The 23,114-nt window shown below is 42.8% G+C and overlaps 1 protein-coding gene and 1 pseudogene across 6 annotated transcripts in view; one reads left to right on the plus strand and one right to left on the minus strand.

The window, feature by feature from the left end:
* NCKAP5 (NCK associated protein 5) overlaps positions 1–23,114 on the minus strand; it is a 1,064,528-nt gene that overhangs the window by 189,157 nt on the left and 852,257 nt on the right. For all 6 annotated transcript variants that reach the window (XM_027082618.1, XM_027082617.1, XM_027082619.1 and 3 more), the window contains one exon: positions 9,159–9,227. In XM_027082618.1, the coding sequence (XP_026938419.1) occupies positions 9,159–9,227 (69 nt within the window). The remainder of the gene's footprint in view (positions 1–9,158; positions 9,228–23,114) is intronic.
* On the plus strand, positions 4,114–5,117 carry LOC113607335 (ribonucleoside-diphosphate reductase subunit M2 pseudogene; annotated as a pseudogene).

A 23,114-nucleotide genomic window follows, 5' to 3' on the forward strand; every position in this document is an offset into this window, starting at 1 on the left:
ATAGACTCTATCTCTGATACAGTTCCTTTTGGCACGTACTTTGGACAATTGTTTGCTCTACCTGAAAACTGAACAAAGATATACGAATGCATTGTTTCTTTACCTACTGACATGGGGTTCTATTACCCAGAAGGGCTCACAGGTTCCTTGCAGAAAAGCAGGCATGTGATACACATGCTTTCCTTGGTACTGCCTCTAAAGATAGTTTCCTGGGTTTTGTTACTACTTTTAACAGCTCAGGTTCCCCGATGCATCAACAGAACAACTATTTGGAGCTTGTGCCTGCAACCTCTAATAGGTTCACAAGATGATCCCTGGAATGGGCCCCTGCCCTCATCATAGCATCTTGCCCTTAGCACTCGGGTTGCAAATAATCACACCCCGGCAGGCCCAGCTAATGAGAACAAATACCTTCTAGTGTCAGCTGACAGCTTTCCTCTCCAAAGAAAGAAAAAGGACCAGCTGGGCTGGGCCATGGGGACCTGAGACACACTGAGCAAAGGTGACAGTCGGTCCTTAAGCCCCTGGCTTGTTTGACAACCTCCCTTAGGCTCTTTGTGGAAACCTCCCTCTTTGAATCTAGAAGAGGAGCAGGGGTGTGGGCAGCGGGGGAGCCGGGCGGGAGGAACAGGGGTGCCAAGAAGAGCGGCCAGGTACATCTCTCTTTTCCTCTCCGTAAGAATTCTCTCAGACAAGCCAGCTCCTCTGACACTTGGCTCATCTGTGACCCACACACGTCTTTGTTTTTCTTCCCTGTCAGATGAAGAGGGATGGGGGGGGGGGTGGGCAGAGAGAGGAGAATCAGGGCTGCAGAGTGGTCTGTCACTTTATTGCCAAACAGTCCCTGAGGCTGAATGAGTTTATTCCAGAGGGAGCCAGTGCTCACTACATCCTGAAGACTGTCGGGGATGGGGTCCAGGGCGGGGCGTGTAAGGTACTCAGCGGACACCATGCTTAACGGTCCTGTCCTCCTGCTTGGTGACCCTGCTCTCACCCTTTTATGCGCTACTTTATCATGCCAAGTCACTGTCATGTCAGCAACGTAATGTACAAACCTGGCCGCTAAAGCGCGCCTTTTGGGAAATGTGCTTTGGAGAAGTTTTCTCTGCTTCTGAGCTTGGTTTACTGTAGAAAGGCAGCTGGGGGCAGGTGGGAAGAGCACTGGGGCAGAATCACAAAAAAGACCTGGGTTCAAATACTGCCTGTGTTGGTCATTCACTGATATGTATGGGGGTGGGGAAGCAACCTGATTTTTCTCATCTGTCCAGCAGGGGAACCGTCTGCCTCTAAAATTGTGAAAAAAAGCATGAGATGATAGACATCATCAGAGAAAGCACCTTGGGCAGTACCTGATCAAAAGCAGTCACCCCAAAAATGTTAAATCTGAATCTAATCATTCCAACTTCAGAAACTAAAACACATTTTCAGGTAAGCAGTTAAGGAAGGATGGTTTGAGAAGAAGGGCTTTTATTTGTAAAGGGATGAAGTGTGTGTGTGTGTGTGTGTGTGTGTGTGTGTGTGTGTGTGTGTAAAATACATGCATAAATAAAAATCACTAAGCACCTATATTATTTATTTACTCTGTAAAAAAAAATCCTGTAAGACCCTGGGAGAGGGGGGGATTTATATATGGGATTCCAGTGAAAACTAATTTGGAAATTAATTTGCTGTGGATAATTTCCATTCGTTCATTCAGTTATTCAACAAATACGCATTAAGTGACCTAGTCTGGGCCAAGAATTGTGCTGGATCTTGGAGAGATAATGCTAACGAGAACATAGGTGTTGCCTGTGGTGATTAGAGTCTAGAGCAGGTACAAGAAGTAGATCATCTGTTGATTTTATGATCCATTCATGAAATGAACATGAAATGGACACCTGAAGCATGTGAGAGCCACAAGCGGGATCATCTTCCATCTACATTTATCAAGATATTGATTTTAAAGATGACTTAGGTTCCCAGATGTGGGCTATACAATGACAATATCTGATAATGATTCCACAGTCCAGTCTTGCCGTATAGCATAGGAACCAGAAAGAAAAGGAAGAACTGTTTTTAACCTGCTTCTGCCTTTAGTTAGCCTTGGTTTAAAAGAAATTCTGATGCTTTTTTCTTTTTTTCTGAACTACACCCAGAGGTCTGCTTTTCCCTGCCCTTGTGCTCTGAAGTGTAGAGCACAGAGAAGTCAGAGAACTCAGATACTACGGCACCCTGGCTGCCTACGAACCCTGGTCCAACTCGGATGGCCTGATGGGGAGGCAGGTCCAACTTCTGTGTGCAAAAGCTTTGCCTAGGAAATTCGTTCAAATTGCCAATTTCCTCACCCTACATTCTGCTTAAGAGTAGCTGAGCGAGATCAGAGAATCAAATTTTTAGCAATCGAGACACATCTTTCTGATGCAGAAGGGGTTCAGAAACACGCTCTGAGGAACACTGGGATAGGGTGTATTTTTTGCTCAGACACTGTTAAGGAATTGGAAATCACTCAATTTCCACATGGGTCCACATGGCTCTTGTATCATCACAACCAGTTTGGTGGAGACTTCATCCTCTTACGGATGCTTTCTGAAAATGCCCCCTAAAGCACACATTCAGAGACATAAGCTAGTGGTTCTTAATGTCGGCTGAATATTATAAGCCCCTGGAGTGCTTTAAAAAATGTGAATACCCAGGCTCCACTCTAGAGCAGAATCAGATCAGATCAGAATCTCTGAGGGGCGGCGGCAGCCAGTGGTTCCTTTAAAGCTCCCCAGGTTAAGTGCAATGTGCCAGTAAGAGTGAGAACCACTCATCTTTCTAGATCTCAGACTTCACCCGCTCCAGCTCTTTCTCCTAAAGATGCCCTTTCAGTTCTGCCCCCTTCACCACCTGCCCGCCCGCCCACTGCTCCGCCTGCCCTTTGGTGACTCTGCTGTATATTCTCCAAGACCCAGCGTAGCCTCGTTCCTCTGTGAGTTTCCCTCACCTCCTTCCTCTGGGATTAACCACGCCCCTCACTTCTCCTGCTAGGCTGGGGGTACCTCGAGATCCCAGGGCCTGGGCATGGCTGATATCCCATAAAGGTTTGGAGGATACAGCTGAATCCATCTAAAAGCAAGGCAGCGGTTTGAGGAGATGGTATGTGTCATCATCTTCTCTACTTGAGAATAAGCTGGTCTTAAAGGAACTGGCCAAAGTGATACTGAGAATAAAGAGCGCTTCACTGCTTGCCAGCAAGCCGTCAAACGGCTGGACAAAGATGCTAGATACAAACATGAAGACCTCCAGTGCCCCCCACCTCCAAAAAAAAACCCAAGATTGGTCCTTGGTTTTGCTTTTGTATTGCAAGGCAAGGAGATGAGGGGTTGGGTGGCAGTAGAAGTGGTGGTGAAGTGACAATGTGTGTGCATGCATTTGTGTGTGTGTATCTATGGATGTGTGTCTGTTCCTTCTGAATAAACCCACCCTTTTATTAGAACACACAGAGGGAGTCTCCGACCCCCAAGTGCTTTCCCCAAATCCTCGATATGTTCATTTCCCAGAAAATAACAATCAGTACAAAAGGGATTGAAGAACACTTCAAATTTATATTTTATCCACCTGTGTATGTTTTATGAAACCCATTAGCAAGGAAATAACTTACATGAGGCCTTACCTTGTTGGTTTATCTAATGAGTATGAAAAGCCTTGAAAAGAATTTCCAGTTGGCATTATTACTACATTCAACTACCCCTTTGAGAGTGTTCTCTTACAATGCATGGAAATGGATTGCCTACCCTCATGCAATTAGTTACAAAACAACAGGCATGTGTAATCAGGGGCCGGGATTCATGAATACAGAACATTTATGCTGCTCACAGGTGGTTCTTTATTGAAGATCCCCTCTTTGGCAACAGTTAAACTTCTGCACTTAAAGACGGAGGGCCCAGGACCTGCACGCAGCCCCACCTGGCGTCCCGCGACCCGCGCGCAGCCCCACCTGGCATCCCGCGACCCGCGCGCAGCCCCACCTGGCATCCCGCCCGCCACTGTCGCTGGCCTGCAGCAGCAGCATCTCCTCCAGCTCTCGCCTATGAAGGGGCTCAGCCTGGCGGACCGGAAGGACACTCCCCCATCGCTCAGTGGGACCACAAGGAGGACCTGCCAGGAGCCCGCCAAGCCGAACCCTAAGCCATCTGCCCCCAGGGTGGAGGATGAACCACTCTTCTGAAAGAAACCCCCTGCCGCTTTGTCATCTTTCCTATCGAATACCGTGATGTTTGGCAGATGTATAAGAAAGCGGAGGCTTCCTTCTGGACAGCTGAGGAGCTGGACCTTTCCAAGGACATTCAGCCCTGGGAAGCCCTGAAGCCTGAAGAGAGATGTTTCACTTCGTGTGTTCTGGCTTTCTCTGCAGCAAGTGATAGCATAGTAAATGAAAACTTGGTTCAGATTACGGAAGCCCGTTATGTCTATGGCTTCCAAATTGCCGTGGAAAACATACATTCTGAAATGGACAGTCTCCTCATTGACACTTACATTAAAGATTCCAAAGAAAGGGAATTCCTCTTCAATGCCAGTGAGACAGTGCCTTCTGTAAAGAAGGCGGCAGATTGGGCCTTGCGCCGGATCGAAGACAAAGAGGCTACGTCCGGAGAACGTGTCGTAGCCTTTGCCGCAGCGGAAGGAATCTTCTTTTCTGGTTCTTTTGCATCTGTATTGTGGCTCAAGAAACGAGGACTCATGGCCGGCCTCACATTTTCCAATGAACTTATTAGCAGAGACGAGGGTTTACGCTGTGACTTTGCCTGCCTGATGTTCAAACACCTGCTACACAAACGTTCGGAGCAGAGAGTCAAAGAAATAATCGTCAATGCAGCTAGGACAGAACACGAGTTCCTCACGGAGGCCCTGACAGTGGAGCTCATCGGGATGAATTGCGCTTTGATGAAGCAGTACGTCGAATTCGTGGCAGACAGACTTATGCTGGAGCTGGGTTTTAGCAAGGTTTTCAGAGTAGAAAATCCATTTGACTTTATGGAGGCTATTTCACTGAAGGGAAGACTAACTTCTTTGAGAAGAGACTAGGCAAGTATCAGAGGATGGGAGTGACGTCCAGTCCGACAGAGAATTCCTTTACCTTGGATGTTGACTTCTAAGTGAACTGAAGATGTGCTCTTATTTTGTTGAGTTTTCTTGTTTTCCTTCTCATCAAAAGAGAAAAAAATCAGCTACCTGAATGGCATTAACCGGCTATACCATAAATTGCCCATAATCTTCATTAATGGCATCTTTAAAACTGTGTAGCTACCTCAAAATCAATCCTGTTAATGCTAGTGGGGTCACCTAGGTTGAAAGCGTTGACAAGAGCTACTCGGATTCTTACGAAAGATCTTGTCCATGTTTGGCTTTTCCAAGCAGGCTGGCTGCACATGACTTCCCTCTGGCTCTTAACAGCACCTTCCTTGGCCTCAAAGTGTGGGGAGTCAAGCGAGTTTGATCCAGCAGGGTTAAACAGTTACTGCCACAAGGCAGTAGGAAGACTGACGTCAGACTCACTGCTTCAGATTTTAAAGTTTACTTATGATTTGTATATAAAACAGGCACATTACACACAAATACACATAGTTTGCACTGACAGAGTGAAGGCTTGGTTTAACCTAAGTTTGTTGGTTTCTACATCAAATACAGAAGTATTCTATTTACCACTAATGGGAGCCAATTCAAGATGTACTAGGTGATCAACGTAGGTTCAGCCTGTGTAAACTAAGGGTGTCATTTTTATTCTTTCTTTTCCTTGATGAGTTGAAGAGCTTTTGAACTCAATCCTGTGCACACTTAGGTATCCGTATCAGCCAGGTGGTACCACAGAGAACACAGGCTGGTTTTGTGTTCTGTAGCCCACGTCGAGTACCACGGGATAAGAGATGTGGAGAAACGAGACTCTCAACTTAGGTCATTAGGAACTGCAGTGTGATCCGGACTCACTGTGGGTAACCTGGGTGTGCATGAGGGGCGGTATCATTTAATTTCTCAAATTGTATGTCCCCCAACTCCAAGTTAGTATGAAAGGTCCTTGAAGAGTCTTCTTAGCTGGCATCCAAGATATTCACTTTGTGAATTGGTTTTCAAATCATCCTTGAATGAAAGGACCCACGTAAGATCTTTCTCCTATTAAGTGGTAAAACCGGGACTGAAACTGCTTCTCCTAAAAGTTGAGTGTTGATTCTGATTTTGTTTAATTTGTGTGGAAGTAGGTACTGGTGACTTAACCATTTGTACTTTAAAGTTAGAAAGTTGTTCTACTATATATTTTTTTATATCATATCTGTAGTTCATACTTTGAAATACCCAGTATTATTTTGCAGTTCATAACGATTGAGTGAATATTGTTCAGTGCAACTGCTCCTAGGATTTGCCTAAATGTGAACATCATCTGCTGGATTCTTAAACTTCAGTAGAAAGCTGGTGTTATGTGAATAATTCATACGTGTTCCACTCAAATATTAATTTCAGAAGAAAATATAAACTTAATAGATGTATTTAATAGGGCTAGTTTGAATCAATCCACCTTTATGTTCCCTCCCCACCTCCAAAAAAGATGTTACACGGAAGGTAATGCATGACACACACCGATCCTTTGGCCATGTTTGTTAACACGTTGTGTTGTGTGTTGGCTGACCACTCGCCTGTTCTGCTGTCAGTTTTCTTCATTTATTGTATTAATATAAATTGTAAAATAGTCAATTTAAAAACTTCTGTAATATGGGACCCTTTTCTACCTTTTAAATTATTGTTATAAAGTTAATCCAGATTATATGGTCCTTACACTTGTGCGACACAAAAATAAACACCTTGCCTGGCGTTGTCAGGTACAGGTGGCAGTTGGAAGCAGATTTTAGGATTCTACCTCCCATTAGCTGTGTGACGCAAGCATTAGCTTCTGCCAACTAGGGTTCGGTTTTTTAATCTGTTAAAAGGAAACAGACTTTGTCGAAATCGTTTCAAAGTCCTAATATTGAGTACTGCACCAGTGATCAATGATTTAAATAAAACCGTTCTCATGTCAAATAAAAGAACAACAACAAAAAAGTACAGTGGGATTCCCCCTCTGAAAATTCTGTCTTCAGTGGAAACTTTATACTCAATGATTTTGTGGGTGAAAACTTCGGTTTCACCAGACACATGCTAATGACACCTTCGGAATGCAGGCATAGAGAACGTACAGAAGGCAGGCTGTGAATTTCCAGAAAGGAATGCTGGGAGTTTTTTGAGTGATGGGGGGGGGATGGCTTGTGCGAAAATTGTGACAACTAAGAAGTTTCTGTGGTGTGATTCACGTAAATTTGACTTCTAAATGCAGATTAAGTCTCATTGGAAATTTCTGTGCAGGAGGTTAAAGTGGAACTTTGCTGATCAATACATATGACCCAAGGGCAATATTTGTTCCTTTAAATATCCTTGGATCTATTTGGTCTTTCTTGCCCTAAACTTTGATTGGACCAAGTACCTGGGGAACAGGGGGGAGAGGGCTGAACTGGCCTCACTAGACACTGAGTCTCCACTCCTCCTTTTATGTCAACTTACTTGAGTGATTCTTTTAACTCTGGACAGTGTAAAGATTATTCAGAGTCCTTTTAAGGCTTGACAGGGCAGAGGAGTGCAAACACCATTTTGCTTGAGTAACTAATATATATGGCTGGAGATACGAAACAATTAAAATCTTAAATAGCTAAACAGTTTTCTGGGGACATTTTGAGGGTTCTTCAACAAGTAACTGTGAAGTAAAGTGATCTGTGGTACGAGGATAATGGCTCTTAGTTTGTAGGGCTCAAGAGCATCACCCGGAGAGCTTGTTGATACACAGATCGATCATAGCCAGGCCCACGTCCACTCCCAGAGTCTCCGATTCTCTACAGCTGGAAACGGGGCTTAAGAATTTGCATTTCTAACAAGTTCCCAGATGAGGCTGATGCTGCCAGCCCAGGGATCCCGTTTCAAGAAGCACTGGTGTAGGAAAATATCCAGCACAGGTGGAACTCTGAAGGAAACACCATTTCTAGTTTCAAGGGAGAAGAGGAGTACATGGCGGAGGTGACGATGCCGTAACTGGGATTTGAACCTGTGTTCTTTGTCATTCAACCCATCACCTTCTGGGACAATCAAGGGGGGGATTGGGGGAGGGAAGGGGGAAGGAAGTTCAAGAGTGTTTGTCAGAAAAGATTTTCCCAATTGTTAGTGAAGAGGCAAAGACTGAAGATACATTGCTAGTTTCCACCGGTAAGGTAGTAGAACTCGACTGAATGTAATTTTTCTTATTTTCTTAAAATCTCCGTCAGCTATATCATAACAGCTCTTAAACAGAATCTCTTAGAAGAATATGTGCAAGTCTTAGGGTATCAGGCAGATGACTAGAGAAGTCATCCCATCAAATGAGTAACTCCAATCACCAACCAAGTCCCAGATAAGAGCTTGTCAGGGAGGCCAACGGCCAGTCCGGGCTGGATGACATAGGAAAGATGGGTGGTACGATCCCTGGCGCCGTGTGAGGGGATGGCTGAGGGGAAAACAAGGGCCCTGCATACACTTCAGTCTTCCCTCCCCTCTCAGGAACTCCGAGCCACCCACCATCTCTGCCGTCATCTCTTCATCGTCGTCGAATCACATTTCTCCAGTTTCCTCAGGCGTGTAGCCCTGTCTCCTTCCATTCTGCTCAAATTTTCCTCCTTACTTCCCTTTCTCTTCTTGCCTTGTTCTCAATCCACTGACTTTCCCCCTCTGGCTGCCAACTGCGAAGAACATCGTCCCCACCCACTCTATCAAGGATTTGCTTTTTCAGAAATGGCATCCAATTGGAGGCGATGCAGCGTGCCCTGAGGTGGCTTTTCTCATTCACGGGCTGGGATCACACTTACCGGACAGGACGAATTTATCATACAGTGAAGTATCTCCCAACCTATGCCCCAAGCATATTAAACAATAACCAAGAGGAATTTGCAGATGCCCATATAAGGATATAGGGAGGGAGGGGGAGGGGACTGACTGACCTTCCTTCTCCACATTCACCATGTTTACAGCCTTCCTTTGAAGGCGAAAATGCTAATGTTCTCTGGAGACCGGTAACAGACACATATTAAGATCTAACATAGGGAATCCTAAACAGTCCAGCCTCTTGTCCAGAAGCACCCCGCTCCCCTTACCTCATCAAGACACCTCTCATACTGTTCCCTTTGATTTTCATTTTCCAAAGCCAACGCTGAATTCTCTGCCTGCAGTAGAGATACAAAAATTATACAGATAAATCAATGAAATGCTGTGTTACGTGACAACACCTTCAATACAGTTACTAAATATATCTCCTCAGGATCCGAAACACTCTTGTAGAAGAATCTTTGACGAGTTTGCTCTAAGTACTATTATAAATCTCTCAGGGATGACTCCTGTCTTATTGTTCACAAAAAGGCATTAGCATTTAAAGAAATGCAAAACTTGATATTTTGAACAGGAAGAAAATCAAATCATGGCCTGATGCGAGAGTGTTCTGTAAAAAAGATTATAATGTTTACTTCATTCTATGAAAATGTAAATGGAAGAAATGCCTTAATCCACTTCATTAAGACCTGTCACAGTTTCACAACCTGGTATTTGTTTAGGTCACAGAAGAGAACCTCAGGTAAATTCGTGAAAGCGTAATTCCAAAAGCAAACTAAACATGTTGTGTTCTTGGTTAATCAATGACTTTTGAACATGAGACTATAATGAGAAATTTAAGAATTGAACATCCTTAAGAGTCCCTCGCCCCTCCCCCTGCCTTTTTAAAAGTACTGCTTTCCTGCTCCTAAGAGCCTTGTAGGTACCTTAACGTTAAATAAGTTACTGTAGGATCCTAGGTTGAATATGGTTACTAGGTTACCAGCAGAATAATAAGGGAACAAAAGTATACAGTATAAGCACATTAGGTTTTAGAAGCATGGAATGGTGGCATGAAAACTGCCCTCTGTGTCTGGTGACCTGGGTTCACTTTGGCCACTGCTGGCCCCAACCTGAATCCTGGACTGTATAAGTTAACCCATCCCATGGCTGCCACAGTGATCACCATCCCAATCTCCCAAGGAAACCTGGCTCTACCCACCCCTCATGACAGCCCTCCTTGACATTTAGAAGTGGGCATACAGACCTTTAGATCATTTTTTTTCAGAACTATGGTACGATTTTTAGGAGGTACACAGATTCACATTTTCCCGTTATAGTTTATTTCAACTTTTTTTTGGAAATAATTTCAAACTTACAGACGATTTGCAAAAATGGTACAATGAACTGCCGCGTACCCTTTCCTTAGATTCACCAATTGTTAACATTTTGCCACATTTCCTGTATCACTTTCTTTCTCTTTCAATTTTTCTCCTGCAGCTTGAGAGTGAGCTCTTTATCCCTAACTACTTCTGTGTGTATTTCCCAATAACGAAGACAACCATAGTATAGTTTTCAAAGTCAGGAAATACAGTGTTTATTAATACAGCACCACAATCTGACCTATAGTCCTTATTCCAAATTCATCCATTGTCCCAATAATGTCGTTATGGCAAAAGTTCTTTCCAACCTAGAATGCTCTCCAGGATCGGGACCTGATCTTGGATGAAGGACAAATCATCTATTTGGAAGAGTAGAGGGCAATTATTTTGCGGAATGTCCCTTAATTTGGGTTTCCTTCAAGTTTCCACCTGCACACCCTGCAGTAATGGCACAGAAATGATACTGGGTCCTTCTCAGTGCATCAGATCAGAATCGTGTCATGTCCATTTGTCCCATAATTGGACATGTTAACTTTGATCACTTGGTTAAGGTGGAGTCTTCCAAATCTCTCCACTGTAAATTTACTATCTTTCCTTTTAGAATTAATAAGCAAATTGGGGGCACATACTTTGAGACTATGAAAATCTCCTATTCTGCATCAAACTTTTATCTACTTATTTTAGCAGCCATCCACGAATCTTGCCTGGATCAACAATGACTTCGGTTGAAAATGATGATTTCTACCATTCTTCTGCCTACATTTACGAGTTTGCATGATGTCATAAGGAAGTGTTTCTCCTATTTATTTATCAGTATGAATACATGGATTCTTTTAGCATTCATAGGGCTATGTCTGCACTCTCAGTATTTATTCTGATGCTCAGTTTTCTCAGCTTTGGGAAGGTGAATCTCTAAGCTGTGCCCTTTGACATATTTCCTTCATTTTTAAAACATGTTCTTTCTTCTTTGGCCCAGGGAAATGTTCCATGCCCATTTTGCTTGTCTGGTGCCCCATCCCTGAAAGCAGCCATTTTTCCAAGGAATCCTGCTTCTTTTTAGTTGGGCAATGATATTTGGAAACTAAGACCTGGATATTAATGTGTGCAAATTACTACTGAGGGATCACCGCTCCTAGTCTCTTTCAGTGGAAGGAAGCGTTTCTCCCTTCTCTTCCTCTCTTCCCCTCCCTCTGTCCTTGCACATGCGTGCGCACGTGCAGACACACACACAAAACCCCCCACAGACTTCCTCCTTGCCCTCCCTTTTCATATTTGTATCTTCCTTCTTCTAGAGTGAGAGCACGGGCTGCTGACATCATTATATGTCATTTCTTCAATCCTAAAGTGCGTACGAAATGGTCACACCACAAAAAAATAGTACTAAGAAGAATTCACATTTGCTTTAGAATGCAGGTATATAGTAAAAATACTGTGTTCAAAAGATACCAGACTGGCTCTTTCTCACCCCTCATACCTCAGTGTGGCTACACTATTTATTTGAAGCTAAAGCTGGAAGGGTTGCATTTATGAATATTCTTTATGAGACCCAGAGAAATTTTCAGGAAGTTAACATCTGCTTCTTTCTCAATTTAATTTTATTTAGATTTAAATATGTTTTAAGAAGCAGATTCACAGATACAGAGAACTCTAGTGGTTACCACTGGGGAGAGGGAAGGGGGAGGGACAATATAGGGGAAGGGGAGTAAGAGGTACAAATTACTACGTATAAAATAAGCTACAAGGACACACTGTACCACACAGGGAATATAGCCAACATTTTATAGTAACTATACATGGAGTATAACCTTTAAAAACTATGAATCACTATATTGTATACCTGTAACATATAAGGCTGTACATTAACTATACTTCAATTAAAAATGTTTAAACTGTTTCAAAAAAATGTTTAAACTGTTTCAGTTCAGGTCATTTGTTTCTGATAGTATTCAAATTTAGTTTCTCCTCTTCTCATTGGTTTCATTTTATATTTTGAATATGGAAAACATGAACATGATTCCAAAAGTCAAAACTATACTAAAAGGAGCGAGGTGTCACTTCCTCTCCTAACCCTCCAACGTCACCCCTTCCACCTCTCACAGATTCTCTCCTAGGGCCCATCACTCCCTTTGTTCTTACCATCATTACAATCCTGTGCCCTGCCCCCCTCCTGCTATATATGCAAAAATCAACTGTTCCCCCACCTTCTTTCCTACCAGTTCTCTACTTGCATTCTTTCTGCTTTATCAGTTTATCACTTTCACGTACTATTCTTCCACCCTTGCCCTATACACCCCTGTTTTAGCCTCTTTGCTGGATGATGACCGGGGAGGCTGGTCTTATACTTCTCTTTTATTTCCACAGCACCTTGAAATTTTCCCTCTTCTTTTTCCCTTCACAGTCACATCTTCAGACGGTACCTTTCCTCTCAGCCTCGTTTTCCCCAGAATCATGGCCTCGCTGAGATGGTCACCTTAGGTCCCGTACACTTTCAAGCCCTGCCCTACAGCCAGTCCTGAGATTTGAGCTCGTGGTGTCAGACCTTCTCATCCTGGGAGTGCTTTCCTTGTACCCTCTGCTACCACCCTGCCCTGGCACACACAGCCTCGCTGTGGATAGTGCTGTGGGTACAGGATTTGGAGTTTATTCTTCTGCGGACAGCAACTGAAGTTCTAGTGTTCTGTTTTCTGGTAACACAGAAGGTGTGGGTTCCGTGTGGTTTTATTTGTGCTTTGATGATTTGAATTTTTTTTTGTTTTTTTTGGCAGATGTATGAAAAGTTTCAGATTTAGGCCTGTTTGTTACTTACCAGTGAAACTGATGTGGTGTCACTGAACCAGGATGGGGAACAAAAGCTGAAGTAAACAGTCTGTTTGGACGCCACTGTCAGATCATCCCGACCCGGTCATCTTTCAAATCCAAGGATTTAAATCCCTGTTTCTTCTTCAACTTTCCATTCTAATACTTGGCTTCGACATTTTTCCTCTGGGCTCGAATCCCTGTTTTAGCCACCCTGTCCCAACACTCCTGTCCCTCAGGTGGGATCCTACACTATTCTTTCCATTTTCATCATGGACAGACATCTGCCACAGAGCCCAATCCTTCCACCCTCATGCTGATCATCTGTTCAGATTTGTAAGTATTGGTTATCCTCAGACAGTTCCATCATTTCATTCCCCACCCAAACTAAACGGAAAGCTTTTCCTGACTTGCTATTGGTTCCTCCAGGGCTTGTTCCGGCCTGTCACACTGAACCCCCTTCAGACCTGCAGCCGGTGTAACCTCTCAGCTCCCCGCCCAGCCCAGGTGGGAGGGCCGGTTCTACCCCCGGCAGTTTACCTGGCAATAGCAGTCTGTGTAACCTTCAACAAGTCATGGAACCTTTCTGGGATTACAGTTCTTTAGTAGTTAATAAGTGAAGGGAACATACAAGCCAATCTACAAAGCGACTTCCGGTTCAAATATCTGGATACCATGAATAATGGAGAGACTGCTAGAATTTCAGTTTTATAAAGTCACTGCTTTCTTTGGAGAAATTTAGCTTCCCTGGGGTCTGCTGGTTTTAATAAGGCAACAGCACAGAGGATGATGGGGAGAGATAAAGGAGAGAACAGCAATGCCAGCTTACATTGCTTTCACTTGAAAAATCTTGGGAAATAATACGTAAGGAAATAAAGTTGAAAATGGGAATGTATATGGGATGTCTGTATCTCGCTTCTACCCACAATATCATGTTGCAATAACACTCCAATCGATCCATTCAGATAATTATCATCATTACACCATTTACATTACTTGCCTTAGAAGTTTACTGCTCTGACAATCTATTACAGGCAAGCAAATTAAATACTTTAAGGGTGCTGGGAAAGACATGGCAGTCACATTTACGGTTAATGCGTTCAGTTACAGAGACCAACTTAATTGATGTAATCCTACATAGCCCAGGGGACGACGGAGATATTAACAATTATGCTGGTGAAGTTAAAATAATCTTGAACTCATGATTTTCTTTAATCCATTTGCATTTATCATAAATTCAGGATTAACCTGCTACCAACATGAGACAACAGGGGAAGAAAACAAGAAAAGAAAAAAGGAAACTTTATTAAATGTGATTTAAAGAGACAGTGACTATTTGTATGGCAGGGAGGGGAGAGGATGAGGCAGAGAGGGAAAGAGAAAATGTCAGTGTCACTACTGAGACTTACAGAATGAAAACATGGGTTGTGCCACTTTAAATAAGTGTGTTATTAAAGCAGTGTACTCAGAGGATGTCATTAGAGTGTTCAATTAAATATAACAGCGGGTCTCAGGGCTCAGCTTGGTCTCGCACAACAATCAAAAGCTTGTGCCAGACTTAGTCTCTGATTTAGAGGATTTCCTGCTCTGTGTGGTTTCCTTAGGGCTCCAAATTGCAGGGATCTAAATACATTTCTGATTTCATCCCTAAAGTCCTTAAATATCTTTATAAAATTGAAGAGCTTCATAGAGTACATCTGTATTGTTTTGGTTTACTGTGGAAAATGGGTCTGAATTAATATATGTAAATTTTTTTTAAATCGAAGTATAGTTGATTTACAATGTTGTTGAATTAATGTATGTTTAATATTAATACATGTTTTAAAGAAACTACGTTCCTTAGGGGGTCTGCTTTGTGAATAGACATGCTGGCCGGAACTTACAAATGATTAAAGGGACCAATGCTTCTAAAGTGCTGCTCTACATTAATCCTCTAAGTGCTCATTATGTATAAATCTTTCTATACTATAAATGTGTTTAATACATCTGCTACAGTTGAATGATTGTGTCCTCCCCAAATTCATATGTTGAAATCCTAATGCCCAATGTGATGGTATTAAAGGGTGGGGCCTTTTGAAGGTGAGCAGGTCATGAGGGTGGAGCCCTCATGAGCGGGATTAGAGTCCTCATAAAGGAGGCTCTGAAGGTTGCCAGCCCCCCTTCCTTCAGGGAGGACACATCAAGAAGGCACCGGCTATGGCTATGAACCAAGAAGAGGACCCTGACCAGAACGTGACCATGCTGGGGCCTTGATCTTGGACTTCCCAGCTTCCAGAACTGAGAGAAATAGATTTCTGTTATTTATAAACTACTCGGTCTTTGGTATTTTGTTATAGCAGCCTGAACAGACTAAGACAGTATCCTTTTCCACAGACCAAAAAGGTAGACCAGTTCTACACAAAAAACTTGCCTCTACATAAAATCACAACTCCACTGTAGGATTTTCACCTGTTATATTCTGTCCCCACTCATCTATGCAAACATATATTTGCTGCTCCATAGCATATGCCATCTCTCAGGTCAGGTCTAGCCCCTGTTCATCTCAAGAAGTTCAAGGTCTCATTCCCCAGGCTACGCCTTTGCTTCCGCTGTTTCAGACGGAATATGCTTCACTTTCCCATTGGCTTTTCTAAATTCTACTTATTTGTTGTGGTCTGGTGAAGATGTGAACCTAAAAACTTATACGGGGGCATATATTTAAATTAAAAAAGTAATTTCAGATGGACAAAAAAGTTTCAAAAACATTACAAAGAGTTCTTCTATAACTTTCATTCAGATTCCCCAAAGGTTAGCTTTTACCACGCTTGCTTTATCATTTGTTTTATGGAAGCAAGAAGAAGGTGGAAAGAGAAGGATGTCTTCTGAAGGGAAGAAAGAGAGAAAAAGAAAAACTCCAATTCACAATAGTTAAAAGGGCTGCATCCCTGTGGTTTCCCTTCTGTAACAGCTGGTCTTTTTCAGAATTACATCTTCCCAGCTTGCTGAAAACCCTCAACTCAGCAAAGGCAAACAGGTCAGAATAAAGTCAGTAAAAAGGTATTTCTCAAAAATCATGGTTGGGTCCCAAAGGCACGAAAGCACACCTTTTTACGATCGCCCCTCTGAATCAGAGTCCTGTGACACTCCAGTTAAATACCTGCGTATTTATACCTGAGTTGCCCATTACAGTACCATCCTAACAACTTCACTCTGTGCACCAAGAAACTTCAGATCCGGCCTTCGAAGAAAAACAGAGATGCCCCAAATAGCCTTAATTACACAGTAGTCTGTTCTACTTTGAAAGCCATCTAAGGAGAAAGCATCATGGGGGTGGCTGGGCGTGCCATAAAGCATGCCACCCAAGTGTGCACATTTTCATCCCGTAAAGTGATACAAAGCCTGAATTCACCAAGCACTGGACCTGGACATTGAATCTCCTTCCCTGTATCTTCATCCATTAAAACTTATGGTGTTTCTGGATCATTCATCTTATCATGTCTGGTCACTGTGGTGGCCAGGTTGGAGGCGTAGCTGGCAAAAGGGTGTTTCCCACTGACTGTATTTAAGAGCTACATCTCCACACCTGGGCACCATGTAGGGCTGCTGTGCACTTGGAGACAAATTTTGTCATTCTAGAAAATTTCTGGAAACACTTATAAGCTCTCACCATCCACCACAGGCATAGGACATGCATTCTGGAATGCATTCATGGAAGGCTTAGAAGGAATCTCTGTGCCCATACATGCACAGGCACACTGCCAAAATGTCATTACTCTTGCACTAAAGTAACCTGCGGACGCCCAGTAAGTCCGGGCCAAGCACAAGGCACTGGGGAGCTAAATTCAAATAAAGTAGCATTCATGTCTCAAGGAGTTCAGGATCCCAAGCAATGAGAACATATTATGCAGGACCTGTCTGTAGGTTCATTTTCTTTTTTTTTTTGATTTTTAATTATTTATTTTTTAACATCTTTATTGGAGTATAATTGCTTAACAATGGTGTGTTAGTTTCTGCTGTATAACAAATCAGCTACACATATACATACATCCCCATATCTCCTCCCTCTTGCGTCTCCCTCCCACCCTCCCTATCCCACCCCTATAGTGGTCACAGAGCACTGAGCTGATCTCCCTGTGCTATGCGGCTGCTTCCCACTAGCTATCTATTTTACATTTGGTAGTGTATATATGTCCATGCCACTCTCTCACTTCATCCCAGCTTACCCTTCCCCCTCCCCGTGTCAAGTCCACTCTCTACATCTGCGTCTTTATTGCTGTCGTGCCCCTACGCTCTTCAGAACCACCTTTTTCTGTTGTTGTTTAATTCCATACATATGTGTTAGCACACGGTATTTGTTTTTCTCTTTCTGACTTACTTCACTCTAGGTCCATCCACCTCACTACAAATAACTCAATTTTGTTTCTTTTTATGGCTGAGTAATATTCCATTGTATACATGTACCACATCCTCTTTATCCATTCATCTGTCGATGGACACTTAGGTTGCTTCCATGTCCTGGCTATTGTAAATAGAGCTGCAATGAACATTGTGGTACATGCCTCTTTTTGAATTATGGTTTTCTCAGGGTATATGCCCAGTAGTGGGATTGCTGGGTCATATAGTAGTTCTCTTTTTAGTTTTTTAAGGAACCTCCATACTGTTCTCCATAGTGGCCGTATCAATTTACATTCCCACCAACAGTGTAGGAGGGTTCCCTTCTCTCCACACCCTCTCCAGCAATTGTTACTTGTAGATGTTTTGATGATGGCCATTCTGACCGGTGTGAGGTGATACTTCATTGTAATTTTGATTTGCATTTCTCTAATAATTAGTGATGTTGAGCATCTTTTCGTGTGACTATTGGCCATCTGTATGTCTTCTTTGGAGAACTGTCTATTTAGGTCTTTCTGTCTAAGGTTTGTTTTGACAATTTGATTTTAGAAACCCAATATCAAAGCATCATAAAGCCGTTAGTACCTGTACCTCCTCCCCCATTAATGAGGTTACTTCCTTTGTCTCTGAACTTGCTAATAAGCAGGATTAACTTGACCTCCCCTCCCCTGAAACTCTATCGCTCCTTTCCACTAGCTAGAAGAGGAAAATTGATCTTTTCAGCCTGAACAGATTGTACTTGGGACTCAGACTTGTGTTGATTCAGGGAAGTGATGCTCTGTTATGTCTGACAAGTGTGTGTTTTTAAAGACTGGTACAAATATTTTATTATTCCAAACATTTAATAATATTGTCAAATTATTCCAAATTATTCCTACTAAAATTGAAAAACTCAGCAATTTCAAAAATTATACATTTGCACTCAAGATGCAACAAGTAATTTCTAATCATGACAGAGCCTAAAATGCAGGTACCCTAAAGGTCTTAGCAAAAACAACCTTTGAACATATTTTGCTCCCCAGATGTGTGTTCAGAAATACCAAATCTCTTTGACTTTCAAGCAATAGAGGACTAGAGTGAATTCTGTGGTTTTATAAGCATCACAGAGAAATTTCACAGAACTGGGAAATGTGAACAGATCTGATCACTTTGTTGCACAGAGGATATTTGTGACATTAACCATCAGTCATTTTAGAAGTTGAATTATTCAAAACTTGATTTGCATAACATAATATCAGTTAAGATATTGACCTTATCACCTCATTTAATTGAAGACCCCTAGACTGCATGGGGTAGATAGTGTTAGCTCCATTTCACAGACTGAAAAATAAACTTAAAGAAATTGTCCATATACATCCTTTATGCTACAGGGATAATATCGTTATATACACAGTCCTTATTCCTTAAGTATTTTGGAAGAGAGCATATAAACAAAGAAAGCCCAAGAAATATAGTGTGAGTGTTTGCCCCACTCGGCCGAAAAACAAGCAATCTGGGTTGTTTAACTGACTGGGAATTCCTTCAGGAATAGGAATCTTTGACCTCTGAACTATACAGGAACTGGAAGACAAAACAGGGGAAGTAAACAAGCACAGACATTTGCACTCCAGGAATCGTTTTACCCCCAAAACGAAGTTACTTAAAAATGTAAGTTAAGGGCTTCCCCGGTGGCGCAGTGGTTGAGAGTCCACCTGCCGAGGCGGGGGATGCGGGTTCGTGCCCCGGTCCGGGAGGATCGCGCGTGCTGTGGAGCGGCTGGGCCCGTGAGCCATGGCCGCTGGGCCTGCGCGTCCGGAGCCTGTGCTCCGCGGCGGGAGAGGCCGCGGCGGTGAAAGGCCCGCGCATCGCAAAAAAAAAAAGTAAGTTAAAAGTACAAAGATATACCGTTACACATGCACCAAATTGGCACGAACAGAGAAAAGGTAAAAGGCAAGTGCTGGAGAATACGTGGAGAAATAGGAACTCTCATATCACACTGGGAGGAGGTATAAATAAATGTATTCACGTAGAACACTTCGGCTTAACCTACCGAAGGAAAAGATGCTTATACCTCGCAGCCCAGCAAAGCCGTCTCTAGGTACATCCGCTACAGATGTCTGTGAACTACTGTAACAGGATGGCCACACACATGTGTTCACAGCATCTTTGCTCTCACGGGCTCCCAGACGGAAATAATCCAAATGAACACTAACAGTACAACTGGCAACTTGTGGTAAATGTATATAATGAAATAACGTACAGAAATGGAAGACAGCGGAAGAGAGCACGAAAAATGGATACCACATGTGAATCTTGCAACGACAGCACTGAGCGAAAGAAGCAGGATGTACATTCAAACATATTTACACAAATACACGTACATGGGCATACACATACATACACATTAGCTCCCCAAATGATTCCAAGTACAAATGTTAAAACTGGAAAAATTACATTGTTTGGGAATACAAAAATAGGAAGTAAAACTATTTTTTTCAGAAAGCAAGAAAAGGATTATTCCGGAAGTGAGATGAATAAATTGCCTCCAGTGGAGAGAAAGGAACCTGTGATGAGAGAGGAACCTGTGGGGGGGGGGGCCCCTCCGGGCTCCTGGCGGTATTTCATTGGCTGACCTAGTAGCAGTTCTTCCATTGTTTGCATTATAATTTTTCACTGTAAATATACATTTTATGCACTTGTCTGTAAACACATTTCACCCACACACACAAACACACACGCAAATAAGTAATAGAGCACAAGGCGAGGCTTGAGGGCAAGGGAGTTCTGGAAGGGTCTAGGTGTACTCGGGCAGCCAGTTCTGCTCTTACAGGGTCAGAGGGTGCAGAGTGGGGACACAGGGCAGGGAAAAGGACAAAGAGGTGGAAGGAGCCAGACGCTGTGGTGAAGGGACACGACCAAATGTGTATTTTGAGTAACTAACCCCCGGCACCAGCGACGAAGAAGGACTTACAGTGGCAGCTGGGGAGATCAGAAAACATGTGACTACAGCATCCTGTCAAGGACCAGCTGCCCCTGAGATACAACGGTGGCATCGGGGAGGAGGGGGAAGACGCACGCTGGAAAAAGAATTCAGAACAGATTCTTCAGCTCCTCACTAGGACCTGGGTGAGAAGGACAGCCGAGAACCAAAGACAAAACAAAGGTTGATATTCTAGGTCTCTGAGACAGTGGTAAGGTCTTTGACGGAAAAGCAGAGCAAAGTGAGATAAACAGTGTTACGTGAGATTTTCAGAAAAATATCTATTGCTCTGCCATGGAACAATTTCTTTCCCCTTCCTACAGAGAAGACAAAATGACAGCAGGTGTATAACTCTTGCTCTTAGGCAACGTATGCCAGCAGTCCACACTGACCCCTCTCCCCTTTCTTTGCATTGTTTGCATGTTTCCAGGACATCCTTTTCAGTGATGCTGATGGCTCGTTCTGATGCTCCCTTTCTCTTTAGGGAAGAATAATGGCCCTTTGCTTAAGAATTCACAAGGAATGACACAGCAATCCCACTACTGGGCATATGCCCAGAGAAAACCATAATGCAAAAAGACACATGCACCCCAGTGTTCATTGCAGCACTATTTACAATAGCCAGGACATGAAAGCAACCTAAATGCCCATCAACAGACGAATGGATAAAGAAGATGTGGTACATATATACAATGGAATATCACTCAGCCATGAAAAGGAACTAAACTGCATCACTGGTAGAGACGTGGATGGACCTAGAGTCTGTCATACAGAGTGAAGTAAGTCAGAAAGAGAAAAACAAATATCGTATATTAACACATATATGTGGAACCTAGAAAAACGGTACAGATGAACCAGTTTGCAAAGCAGAAATAGAGACACAGATGTAGAGAACAAACGTATGGACACCAAGGCGGGAAAGTGGAGGTGGCGGGGGGTGGTGGGATGAATTGGGAGATTGGGATTGACATGTATACACTAATATGTATAAAATAGATAACTGATAAGAACCTGCTGTGTAAAAAAAATTAAATTAAATTCAAAATTAAAAAAAAAAGATAGAGGCTGATCTTTCCTCAGGAAGACACACAAAGAAGAGCCACAGCTGACTCTTGCCAACATGTAACAAAAGCACGAAATAAAACGTTAATCTTGGAAACAACTGGGTTTGTTTTGTTGTTGTTTTACCACAGCATAACCTGTAAAAATTTAAAAACATATAAAATATACCAGTGGAATAGTTTCAGAAGCCAGAAAGATGGTAAAACACGTTAAGTAATGGGGAAACATTTGATAAGGCTATCAATAGCAAGAACATGGAATAAAGTTATACAACAAACGAAAAAATCAAAAAAAAAAACCCAAAAAGAAACAGACAGAAAAAGAATTGACAAGGAAAATGGTATTAAGCTTTAGGAAGATTACAGTTAAAATTAATTAGCAAGCATAATCCCTGGCCTTTCCACTCAGGACAACTGCCCTTCCAATTGGTGAGTGGATGGATGGTCGAGAGTCAGTGGAAGGCTGCCTCAGCCCTGCTCTGCACGCCCATCTGTCCCCTACATGAGTGGGCAGTAGCTGCTCCAACACTTGGAGCCTTCTGCCTTCTTCTGAGGATGGAGTGTGATGGAGCAATCCAGTGGCTAAGGATAATTTAGTTTGGCTATTCCCTTTAGCTTAAACTATAAGGACATGTGACACCCCTTGACTCATTTCTATCATTTGGTGTCCTGAAATTTACTCACTGGGGTTCAGAAAATCGAAATAAGATCTGGCCACAAGAGAGGAATTACCCTCAAATTTCTGGCAGTTCTCAAAATAATCAGCTTTGAAGAAACAAGCGGTTCAGTTTTGTATATTTGAGGTGTGAGAGTAACATCTGGAAGAGACCCAGCCAGGTGTTGGAAATGTGGGTTTAATTTGAGATGGAAGCCAGAGCTAGAGTCCTTGGCGTATCTGTGTCAGAGACGAGCAAAGGAGCTCTGGAAAATGATGATGACGATGACAATGGGAGTTAACGAGTATGGATGGTTACTATGTGCCAGGCTCCGCGCTCAGCACTAAGTAAACTTGATCTCATGGAATTCTTACAGCAGTGCTACAGAGAGACTTTTCTGTCCATTCTCCAGATGAGTAACCTGAGGCTCAGAGAGATTTAGTGGTTTTCTTCAGGTCACACAGACCCAACTGAATGAGAAGCACTCTGAGCCATTACAGTAAACTTTTTAGCATCCTGCCAGCCCGCTTGCTTTTGCTTTAATGCAATTATGCTAAACTGAATCCCCTTCTAGAAATGACATCCTTTATTTGCAAGTCCAGGGGCTAAAAGGGGGTGGGTGATCTTCCACTTCTCTTGAGAGAATTGGCAAGCAGTGGGATTTGCTGTGAAAACTTTGGGGAGAGAGGAAAACTAACACGTTTACGCACAGCCCTGATTCTTCTCATTCTACCTTTGAAAATTTCCTGAGTTGCTTCCTGTGGGTGAGTGGATGGGTGTTGGCAGAGTTTTAAGCAGCTGGCACCCTGTGGTGATAAGGGATGAGGCGGCTGAAATGTAATTCCTTATTGAGGGCTGGATAAAAACAGAGTAAACACCTCAGCTGACAGCTCAGCTCGGGGGCAATAACAGACACGTAGGTTGGGAAGCTGGCAGCCACCAATTTTATTAAAAGATTTTTCTGTTTGAATTACACATCATGTTACAAAGATAATATTGGATCAATGTGTACATTATGTAC

Source organism: Aethalodelphis obliquidens, unplaced genomic scaffold (genome assembly GCF_003676395.1).
Source record: "Aethalodelphis obliquidens isolate GAN/ISIS:26980383/991018 unplaced genomic scaffold, ASM367639v1 scaffold47, whole genome shotgun sequence".
NCBI lineage: Eukaryota > Metazoa > Chordata > Mammalia > Artiodactyla > Delphinidae > Aethalodelphis > Aethalodelphis obliquidens.